At 41.4% G+C, this 11758-nt stretch overlaps 1 protein-coding gene across 1 annotated transcript in view; it reads right to left on the minus strand.

Annotated features, from left to right (window-relative positions):
• The window catches only part of GOSR1 (golgi SNAP receptor complex member 1), a gene marked incomplete at its 3' end in the record, with an annotated part of 465216 nt that extends 459208 nt beyond the window's left edge, over positions 1–6008 (minus strand). Inside the window, 1 exon segment of the mRNA XM_044054478.1 lies at positions 5911–6008. Within this exon segment, the coding sequence (XP_043910413.1) occupies positions 5911–5955 (45 nt within the window). The 5' untranslated portion in view covers positions 5956–6008.
• Between the last annotated feature and the right edge of the window lie 5750 nt (positions 6009–11758).

The following is an 11758-nucleotide window of genomic DNA, read 5'->3' on the forward strand; positions in this document are numbered from 1 at the left end:
GTTTTTCTGCTATGAGCCGTACAGCTGGACAACCTTGCACCTTCCTGGTTTCTCTTAACTACTGCAGTACCCTTTTGTAAGACACCTAATTACCTGTACTGAGGGTGTTTATTACCAGTTATTCTCACACATCCACTGATACTGCAAATTAATTTGTGCCCACACTAGTACTGGTGCTGTTTCCAGTGCCACTTTTTTGAATTGAGCCCACTGTGAAAGCAACATAGTGTAAAATGTCCAATTATTCTTCACCTCACCCTTTTTGTTGATTGCACCCTGCCTGAACTATACATATGTTGCCCAATTTTGAGTTGGGAGTACCTTGTTTGCCTTCTGTTTGTATATCCAGGAGGAACTACAGCTCTGTAATGACAAATTAATGTCTACATGTAATTAGTCTTGGCCACCTGCTGCCGAGCTTGCTTCACCCTATGTACCTCCCCCCACCAAATTCTTAGAGATATGGCAACAGTTAATCCAGAAAAAAAGTGCAGTGCAGTCTGAGTGTGTGCTAGTTACTTATAAAAGTAATAAGTTACCATTACTAGTTACTTTTCAGTGAAAGTAATATATCACTATTACTTATTACTTTTCTAAAAAAAGTAATATATTGTTATTAATGCTTACTAAAGTAATCTACTTTTAGATAAGTGTAGGTTATCAACTATAATATTGAAATTTCCTCACACAAGGAAGCACATGCATATAAGTGTCTTATTAAAGTTGTATACACAATGCTACAGTGATAATGAATAGCAATTAACAGTTGAAAAACTCCAGCAGATTGCTCTTTATAGTACCGGTTAGCATTGTCACCTCACAGCAAGAGGTTCTCCAGTTCGATTCTCAGCAGGGGTACCTTCTGTGTGGAGTCTGTATGTCCAGTGTGGGTCTCCTTCAGGTGCTTCAGTTTCCTGCCACATTCCCAAGACATGCCGCAGGTGAATTGGACATTCTAAATTGGCCCTAGGTGTTTGTGTGGGTGCTTGTGCTTTCTGAGGAAGTTTAGGTGCTGGGCTGGCAACTCCACACCGTAAAACTCTACTGCCCCTTGTTCTGCGGATCGATGATCAACCATGGTAACCCTTAATGGGAGCAGTTGAAAGGAGAAGACTAGTCTTTATAGCTAGAGAGTCACAAATAATAATTAATCCAAAGCATACACAGCCATCAGCACAAGACCTATAACAAACTATCACATTTTCTCTATTTTCAGCAACTAAAAATTGAAACTCAAAGTTTTAGTGGGTGAGAGTCTCACAGGACAGAGCCAGAGTCTGGTCGTCATTAGTGTGCACCTCCTTGCAGTGCTACAAAATGAAGTAAAGTTTGCTTCAGAGTAATTCTAATCTATTATGAATACTATGTGGTATGAGTTGTGCCCACATTATATTGTAATTTTTCATCCAAATTGCCTCTTCAAAGTCTCTTATCTCATAATATCTGATTACTGTCCATACTATCCAGGGTCTCCTGAAGTTTTCCATCTGTCTTTAGGGGGAGATATCGCACAGGTTGAAAACCACTGGTTTAAGCAAAATTAACTCAAAAGTAACGCACATTTAAGTTACTAGTTACTAAAAAATGAATATAATATTATTAATTTTTTTACTATTTTGACAAAGTAACTAGTTATATTACTAGTAACTAGAAACTGTAATATACTACAGTAGTATATTACCTATTATAATATATTACTCCCATCACCGGTGCCAGCACACAAGTATGATTATCATTTCTAAAAATGTACATGCTTGAAAGCAAGAATATTCTTGTTACTTGATACGTTCATAGGTGGTCACTAGGCTACTGACCCAAAGGTCTTTATACGCCTAGCCGTGTGTTCATAGGTAGGTACTAAGCTATCGGCCCAAGGGCCTACGTAAGCCTAGCCAGCAAGGTACCATAGCTTACACCACCCAAGAAAGTTATTTTCCTGTGCCACTGTCCAGCAGAGACACAGAAGTGATCCCCGGGGTGTATTTCCTATTTCCCATCCACTCATCAAGATTTCTTGAAGAGTGATAATGAAGAACTTTGCTTGACATAGATGGGTAGCTTGTTCCAGAGGATAGGAAGTCTCTGGGACAGGAATCTATCACTCCAGCATGTCCTGTTTATTGTGGTGACAAGGTTTAGGTCCCTAGAGCGTGTAGCTTGGAGGGATTGGGATTGCATAGGTAAAATCCCCAGCAAGGAACTTATGGTTTCCCATCCAGGCTGCACTTAACCAGGGTCATACAGAGGCTGTGTTTGATGTGAACTGGCAACCTATACCAGAGGAGTAGCAACCTCTGAGAGACGTATCTGTCTCACCAGCATGTCCTATTTATGTCGCAGGCCAGGTTAAGGTCCCTAGAGCAAGTGACCCTTATCACATTTGACCTGCAGATGTGCAGCATTTCCATTAGGTATGGATCTGAGATTGCTCTACAGGCCAGGCACAAGTCTCCTCTAAGTAGTCTGTTCACTACTGAGTACAGTGACAGTAACTCCAGTCTGTCAATATATGACTTGTGCTTGAGACCCTGAATTTTCTTGGCTAGAAATCTCTGAGATCTCTTGAGTTGCTACAGATGCCTGGTAAGATACATACCAAAGGGAGCATTGCACTCAGTTACTGGCCTGATGAGGGTCGAGTATTGGGGAGTTATGACCTGTTTCACTCTTGGGGCAATGCCTCTACTAATGGGGTGAGCCATGTAGAATGCCTTCCTTACCACATTAGACACGTGATGGTCAACATTTAGGCTACAGTCAACTTGTGTTCCCAAATCTCTCACTACTGAGTTGTAATGTAGCGATTATGTATATGATAGTCTGCATGGATATCATGTTTATTGAAGGGGATGATAACGCATTTTTTAGCACTGAGTTTGAGTCCATGGATTTGATAATAATCATTGGTTTGTGTAAGCCCTCTTGAAGTATATTGACATTGCTTGGGGACTCAATGATTCCACCTAATTTGCAGTCATCAACAAACTTAGTTAGCCACAGCCCCTCTGTTTTGACCTGCACCTCTGAAAAGTATATTACAAACAATAGGGGGCCCAGCACTGAACCCTGTTGAACCCCACTACTAAAACGTCTGATGGTTGAGGTAAAATCCCCAACATTGACTGACTGCAATCTGTCAGTGAGCCACTTGCAATCAAACAGATAACATAAGGGTTGATATTCAACTAGGATAGTTTATCAACGATGACCGAATATGGGACTGCGTCGAAGGCCTTTGCCAAGTCAGATTTGCCTTCATTTATGGCTCTGGTGAAGCTTTTGAAGTAGTTTACCGAGTTTAACAAGCATAACGTGTCTTTGACAAAACCAAACTGTGTCAGATCAAGGGTTTGGAGATCACCTGTCCTTATTTATAGGGTCCATGATGATTTGTTCCATGGCCTGTCAGTAAGGCTGGGTAAGCTTAGGGGTCTGTGGATTCTGTAGTTTGAGTCATACTTTTAATACTCTTGTCAAGTGGCATATGACAAATGGAAAAAAAAACTGTTACTTGTAAAACTAGCAATAAAGGGTCAGTGACACAAATGTTGTTAGGAGCAGCTATACTATCACCTTAGTCAAAACCCTCCTGCATGTCAGTGTATGAGAGCGTGCATATATATATATCCACTAACGCATAACACATATAAGTTATGTGCGTGTGTGTGCACGTGCGTACATTTGTGTGTGTGTGTGTAGACATGCAAATATATGTGGCTGTATAAAGACATAAATATATACAGGAAATACATTTTAAACAACCAAAGCAATACATATGGTAAACATATAATGATGTATGAGACATGCTTTTATTTATTTAAATTGTTATATATTTCCATCTTGATAAGTGGTCTAGTCAACATCATACATGACATGCATTCATTTTTTTAAATTAGTTTCAATTTCTATCTTGATAAGGAGGTAAGTGGTCTCTTCAACACAGCTATCTGAATCACAAAAGAGGCAAGTCTGGGAAAAGTTATAAGAATTCCAGTATTAACAGTGAAGTACACCACTAAAACAATTATGTGCACTGCATACAAAGTATTAATAAAATACAATCATTATCACATATCCAGCATATACAAATTTGACAGACATTCAAAAATACCTTGAATTGTAAGCCAGTCAGTAAGAGATAGCAAGGCTGTGATTTTACAACCACATGAATATATTTAACTTAAGATTACATATTGCATACATACTTACACACACGGATAGGAATATATAGGGAAATATAGCAACTACGTCTGCCTCAGTTTTCAAATGGTAACCAGTGTAACTCTACTGCAGTCAAATATTCAAGAAAGGAGTGAAAGAGCCAAACATTTTATCACAATGCAGGGAAGAAAAGTAATTCATTTGGGTGGAATCAGTGTTATACAGACAGTTACTGTGTCATTCCTGAATGGTGTCATTCATTGGGAAAATACTTTTAGTACGCTAACAAGATTCAAGTTCAGAGTTGTCCGACATGTTTTTTATTGAAACGTTATAAGAGTTATAAGATTTTATTCTTCTAGAATCTTAGGACATTTGCAGCTTGGGTTTGTTTCCAAGATGCAACTGTCCAAAGGAATGCTGCCCTGTGAAATGAGAGAAACTGTCTTATAAATGTATGTCTGCATGAGTACATGCACTAATAAGCAACACTATTGCTGGCCATATGAAAAATGAATACCAGTGAAGGGGAAAAGCATGTAGCAGCAAGGCTGAAACAAAAACAAACATAAAAAATTCAATTGTGTAGCTGGGATAATCATTCCACTAAGTTTTACAAAAAAACAAGTGCATACTAAAGATGTAATTTTACTACTGCAAAGGCTGCAGTCAGATCTAAGTGTGACTAGATAGCATCTCTGGCTGAGGCTAAATCATTCAGCTAATCTAACAGCCTATGGGTGGGGGAAGGAAAATACAAAAGGACAAACTGTTTGCACTTCCCCCGCTGAAGTTTGTGAAGGCTGACCTGCTGTATGCAAAAAAGCTAATCTGAAAATCCTGCTTCTGTGTGAACATGTGACTTACAAAGCTCTAAAATGTAAACAAAGTACTCAGGCAAGCAGCTGATTTCAGAAACGAGATAGTGCCCCTTTAAAATAAAATTGGCATATGTGGCAAGTTATTAAAAAAAAAAAGTGAACAGGGCCTGGGATGCTGTTTGGAGATAACCACTTGTCCACTCATTCACTTATTTTGTTAGCTAGGAACTAGAGAGACATCCCCCCACCACAGACAGGTTCCCTTTTTGATATCCCAAAGTTATTTGGCTAGTTCTCAGCCTATCCAAGTCGGATACAAGCAGATATCTAACATGGGAGAGCAACATTTACAGCACAACCACAGTGCTGTACTGCCTTCCAACAGGAGTATTTACTCACATTCCTTTGCAAGGGACACCAGTCTCCTCTGTAAATGTTGCAGAAAACTGACAATGTGCATGTCACAACACAGTGTCATTTTCTCCATCTCTGGAATTTCAAATCATGAACAATGAAAAAATGAAACCCTTCACTATGGATTCACCTTACTGGACACTACCAAGCCCACACCCAGGGACGGAGTGTTATCTTCAATCCTTAATCCTTCCTAGGCCAGCCCACAGTTTCTGGTGGGAATCTAAAAAAAATGTAAACATCAAGCAAGCTTTACTAAGACTTTCTGACGGCCATTCTTTATTTCCCTGTTCCACCCCTTCCATAAATCACCATGACAGTATTTCCCATTCTACAATTCCCCTCTTTCATACACAGGTTGGATGCCTCAATTATATTCTTCCTTACCAATCCCTTCCTGGAAGGCCTTGTGCATCTTTCCAGATTTGCAACTAGAAGGATCACTTTCATAAATGGTACAACATGGCATTCTTTACAAGACAATGCATTACTAAAGCCAGTCTTTATGAACTACCTTGGCTAGCAGCTGTTCAATTTCCACAGCCATGGTCTCGAACATTCGGTCCTGACTTGATCCATTTAAGAGTGGTGCTGTTTCTGGACTGTGAAAATAAGAGAGAAGAAGAGCAAAATTCATTACCACAGAAATAAGTTTATTTATAAAACAAGTGGACAACCAAAACCACCCTATAAAAATAAACTGCAAAAAAGCAACTGTGTATATAAAATGCATCCTGCAGTTACCTGTCACAATCTTGTAAGCAGTTTTTGCACAAAAACACAGTAATAAACTAAGTGTTCCTGTATAATACCTTCTTCAATCAGCTTGTGTTAACTGAACTGCTCAAGAAATTCGCTATTGTTTAGGAAATTGAATACCCTCATGCAAAAGTCATCAACAGAAAAGTAAACGTGCATAAAGATGTGCAGTTTTGATTTGTACAGCAAGGAAAAATTGCATACCTACCAAGATTTCCTTTGTGCAGGGAGGCAGAACATAAAAACTCCGTTCAAAAAATGTTATCTTTGCTGATAAATACAGGTCAGCAAGAATCACAACTTAGCTTTACACTAGCCACATACTACTTGTTACCTTTAACAAAATGTTCTGTGCGACCAAATGTGGTGCTTCTACGACACAAAGGGGAACACCCATTTTAAAAATAATTAAATGTTCACATGACAAAATGTCACAAACTGATGAGAAATTAAGCTTATGAGAAGCAGTACTTCTTGCAAGTCATAGCTTGTGATGACTTCTGTTCTCTCAAAAGTCAAAGTCAAGAATCATTCATCAAACAAGTTAAAGACCCACCACCACTGGAGTGTGAAGCCTCAGTTTACAGCACAGACGGTCAAATATTTGCACTCAGTCACTTACAGTTCATAGGTAGGTAGTAGGCTATCTGCCCAAACGCATTTATAAGCCTAGCCGGAAAGTGTTGGCTTTCACCGCCCCGTTAGATTAGTTCCCTGTGGCTCTGTCCAGCACAGCCATTGAAGTGATCCTATGGGTATACTTTGTTTCCCATCCACTCGTCAAGGTTTTTCTTGAAGAGGGTTAGCGAGGAGCTCTGCTTAATGTTGACTGGAATTCTGTTCCAGAGCATGGGAAGCCTCTGGTACAGGAATTTATCCCTCCAGCACGTCCTATTTATTGTTGTGGTGAGGCTTAGATCCCTAGAGCGTGTGGCTTGAGGGGATATGGTTTTCTTTAGGTGGAGCATGTCCATCAATTCTGGGTTGGACATGGTCTTGTAGGCCAGGCAGATATCACCTCTGAGTAGGCAGTATGCAACAGAGTACAGCTGGAGTTTCTTCAGTCGAGCTGCATAGGGCATCTGTTTGAGGCCAGTGATCCTCTTGGCAAGGTACTTCTGTTGTCCAGTGATCCTCTTGGCAAGGTACTTCTGTTGTCTGTCCAGCTATTGCAGGTGTCTTGTAAGGTACATCCCCCAAATGGGGTGTTGTACTCTATGATGGGTTTGATGAGTGATGCGTAGAAGGGCACAATGATCTCCTCGGATCTGGAAGAAAACCCTTTTGTGATTAGGTGGGCCACATAGAAGGATTTTCTAACCACTTTGTCAATGTGATTGTCAAAGGAGAGGTTACTGTCTACTTGTGGTCCCTAGATCCCTTATTACGTCTTCAAACTAAAAGTTCCATCTTCAGCATACAGGATCTAATTCATCCTATGTGAATAATAATTGCTTTTTGGTTTGAGTGCTGAGCCTAGGTGATTTTCATAATTTGTTGCAACTACAGCCTGTGGTAATTAACACAGCCCTGCCCCCCTTGGTATTTTACAGTTTAGCCAAGCTGCTGAGTTTTGTGACCTTAGTTAGAGACCTTGTGTGACTCTGAACTAAATCCAAGCCATCCACTGTGTTCAGCAAAACATAAATATATTCAAAGCTTACAATGCACTTTATTGAACTGCACTTTAATTGTTGCTTCATTTTTCCTGCTCTACTGCTGTGACAATATTTTTTTTTTTTTTGCATTTCTGCATTTTACAGAATAGACAAGATTCAGACTTGCTGAATTTAAGCGGTTTGGTATTTACTGAGCACCAAAACCAGCCATCCTACATTAAAAAGGCCCTCCTGCACACTTGTGGCAGAAGTGTACAGCCCGGGACCCATCTGAGTTTGGGATTAAGGCTCAGTTTTGGGCTTTCCAGCTGGTTAGTTTGTGTTAAAACTGTTTAACTTTGCTTGTATTCAAGAACTGCGTTTGTGTGTAGCTGCACACTGTTCAAAGGGGGTTACACCTGCAGTGTAATAAATACAAACTCTTAGAAACACAAATTTTCCCTTGATATCCGCTAGAGAACCCTCCTTAGCTCCACCGCCTCTGTGTGCAATGCAGTTACGTACTGCCACCCAGTGAGCAATTCAGCTGCGCATTGAGGTGTTTGACGCAGTATTCCATCTTTAGCCCAGCACAGAACAGCCACCTTTGTTAGTCAGACAAGCAAACCCTGGTCTATCTAGCAAATCCCCACTAGTTTCTACACTATATACCTGCCATAATGGATGGACAGTTTCCCACCATTTCTCCAGCCAGCCCGATTGACATGGGCATCCTGAGGCAATGTAGCAATTGCTTCATGTATAGTGACAACCACTTGCTCCTAAAGCAAACAAATACAGTATGCGAGAGATGCAACTATACCATGAAATTAGGGTAAGTCCTCTCACATAACAATAAACAAGGCATACAACAGGTTACCAGCACACACAACTCCCCCCTCACACAAGATAAGGTCAAGACACAAACCAAAATGCATGGGAGGTACTCAGTAAGAGCCTAACAAAAGACCAGAGACATCCCAAGTGCAAACATATACATACTGGCACACGAACAGAATCCACCACTACACATAACACACAAGTGTCTCAACAATTAAGTTCCTAAGCCAAAACGCCTCAAAACCTAATGCTCTGGTCATAGGTGATTCAACAGTGAGACACACAGATGCCCCCCTCACCAGGTTGAACAAGGAGAAGGGCACCATCAGCTGCTGTTAGGTGTCAGGATCCGTCAAATCACGCACACACTCAAGTCGCTCAGTAACAACTAAAATTCTGACTATGTCATACTACATACTGGTGTAAATGATGTGAGATGTACCCCTCGGGACTATATGGAGAGAAACTTAGTCGAACTCTCAGATTGTGTGTCCCAGGCAGGTATGTCCCTAGCCCTAATTAGCATCCAACCTTCATCTAGGATGATGCCACAACAGACAAAAATTTCAATAAATACTTTAGCTTCTGGTGTCACTCTAGGGGGATCCAGTATCTGCCTGCCGGGGAAGTCATGGTAAACTGTCCACGCTGCTTTGCTAGAGATGGCCTTCACCTGCCTCCTCAAGGCTTTCAAATACTGGCAAAGATGCTTGCCCCTCCCATAGTGCCTTTTTTAGGCAATGTCCCAACAACAAAACTTCCGATGAAGAAATCCACTTGAGACAAACAAGGTCATGCTGGTTAATACTAGGAGCTTAAACACTAAACTGCACACTCTGGAAGCATTACTTATCTTGGAAGATGCTGATGTTAATGAAGTCACTGAGATTTGGTTCAAGGCCATTGACAGCAACCCGGCAGTACAAAGCTACAATACCTTTCACATGTTCGGACCCCAAAACAAGCATGAAAGAACCAAAGGTGGAAGTGTATCCACCTTGATTAAATCCAAATACACTTAGAGACTGGTGAAGCAGTACAACTCGAGCTATTCCAGGTCCAATTAAATACAGGTAAAATACACTTCCACACCATCAGTAGCTACAGGTCCCCCACCATGAAACAAAAGCACATTCGCCTACCTGGACTTGCTAAAGTCACTCAGTATACAGCCAAACACCTTGGACATGGGAGATTTAAACTATCCTTCCATCAGTTGGGAGTCTTACATAAGCAAACACGATCGCTACAAGGTACCTGGACTTGTTAATTAAAATGCCCTGGAACAATTGATCCACACCCCCACAAGGCCCTCAAATGATTTCGACTTAGTGCTCACCAACAGGGGGGTCACTGCATTACTCCGTGTGTTGCCCTCCCTCGTTAAGATCAGACCATAAATCTGTCTTGTTTGAAGACAAGATAAAACCTGACACCCCCACAGAAGTAAAAAAAATTTAAATTTCTCCAAAGCAAACTACTGCCTACTAAGCAATGGGATAAAAAGTTTTAAAGCCCCTATCAACATAGCCAAGAATGACTCCTATGCAGAGGAATACATAAATGCTCTATACACCCACATAAACAAATGCATCGTCTCGGCTGTACCTAGCAGAACAAAAAGTACAGTTGTGTACACTTACCATAAATGTAGATGTTAGAGTGTATTCACTGTTGCAGTCATCACACTTGGGTCATCTGCCTGCAGGTAGCCCTCAGTCTGTCCGAATACCAGAGTCTTGGGATTTCTGTGGCTGATGCCGTCACCTCTTCCATGATGTCAGATAGTCAGGAGTATAAAACATGCAGCAGACACCATTACATCAGTTTTTCTTGCCCTAGATGTCAGGAGCCCCCCCAAAAAAGGAAGCAATTATATGGTGTGGAACACCTACAGTAAAAAGTAAATACCATTGCCATAAGATATGGCCAAAAAGAAGATAGGTAGAAGTATAGAAACAAATCAAGGGGCTGGAGGGAGGGTAATCTGGACTGCAACAGTGAATACATTCAAACATCTACATTTACGGTAAGTGTACACAACTGTACTATTTTTTTTGTGTTTCACTGTTGCAGTCATCGCACTTGGGTTGATTCCCAAAGCTGAGGAAGGGTGGAGGCAGTTATGAAGTATTAGTGCTGGCTAGCAGGCCTTGTACGACTGCTGTGGCAAATCCAGCTTGGATTTAGAAAAGATAGGCAAGTGGTAATGCTTGGTGAAGGTGTGTACAGAACTCCAGGTTGCAGCTTCCAGGATGTCTCTGGTAGGGACTCCCCTGAGAAATGCTGTACAGGTTGAGGTAGCCCTAGTGGAATGAGTTCTGATCCCCTGCGGGGTAGGTTTTCCATGGTGTCTGTAGCAAACGGATGCAGTGTGCTATCCATTTGGAAATGGTTTGCTTTGAAATGGCCTTGCCCTCTGCCCCTGTAGCAAAACTGACTAGCAGCTGGTCAGATTTTCTGAAAGGTTTAGTCCTGTCAAGGTAGAACCTGAGCTGTCTGTGCACATCCAAGGAGTTCAGGATCCTTTCCCCTTTATTCCAAGGATTAGGGAAAAAGGTTGGTAAATGGATGGTGTATTGATTTAAAGCCACACTGGATACCACCTTGGGCATAAACGGGTTAGTCCCGAGGGAAAACCTGTCAGCATGGAAAATAATGAAGGGTTCCCACAGCAATTAGTGCCTGTAACTCACACTCTTTTTGCTGAAGTGATGGCTAGCAGTAAGGCTGTTCTCCAAGAGAGGAATTTTAACTCTGCTGCAGCAGCAGGCTCAAAGGGGGGAAGCGTGAGTTTCTCTAGTACAAAGTTAAGGTCCCATGCAGGGGTGGGAGCTCTCCTTGGGGGAGCCTTAAATTGTTAGCTCCTCTCAGGAACTGTTTGATGAGAGGGTGAGAAAAGAGAGGTGGCTCAGTATTATAATGAGCTAAGATGGCAGAGGCATGAATCTTAATTGATGAGAAGGATACGCCTCTGTGGAGCAGCTCTGCTAGGTAATCTAGGATTTGAGGTAAGGTGGGCACGACTGTGTCCTTTCCTTGAGACTGGCTCCAAGAACAATATATCTTTCCACTTTTCTGAATAGGATTTCCTAGTACTAGGCCTTCTGGCCTCAAGGATGACGCCCAGCACCTGTTTACTGAGGGTTGCTGAAGGTGTATTAA

Source organism: Protopterus annectens, chromosome 13.part0 (genome assembly GCF_019279795.1).
Source record: "Protopterus annectens isolate FY-2018-M chromosome 13.part0, PAN1.0, whole genome shotgun sequence".
Taxonomy (NCBI): domain Eukaryota; kingdom Metazoa; phylum Chordata; order Ceratodontiformes; family Protopteridae; genus Protopterus; species Protopterus annectens.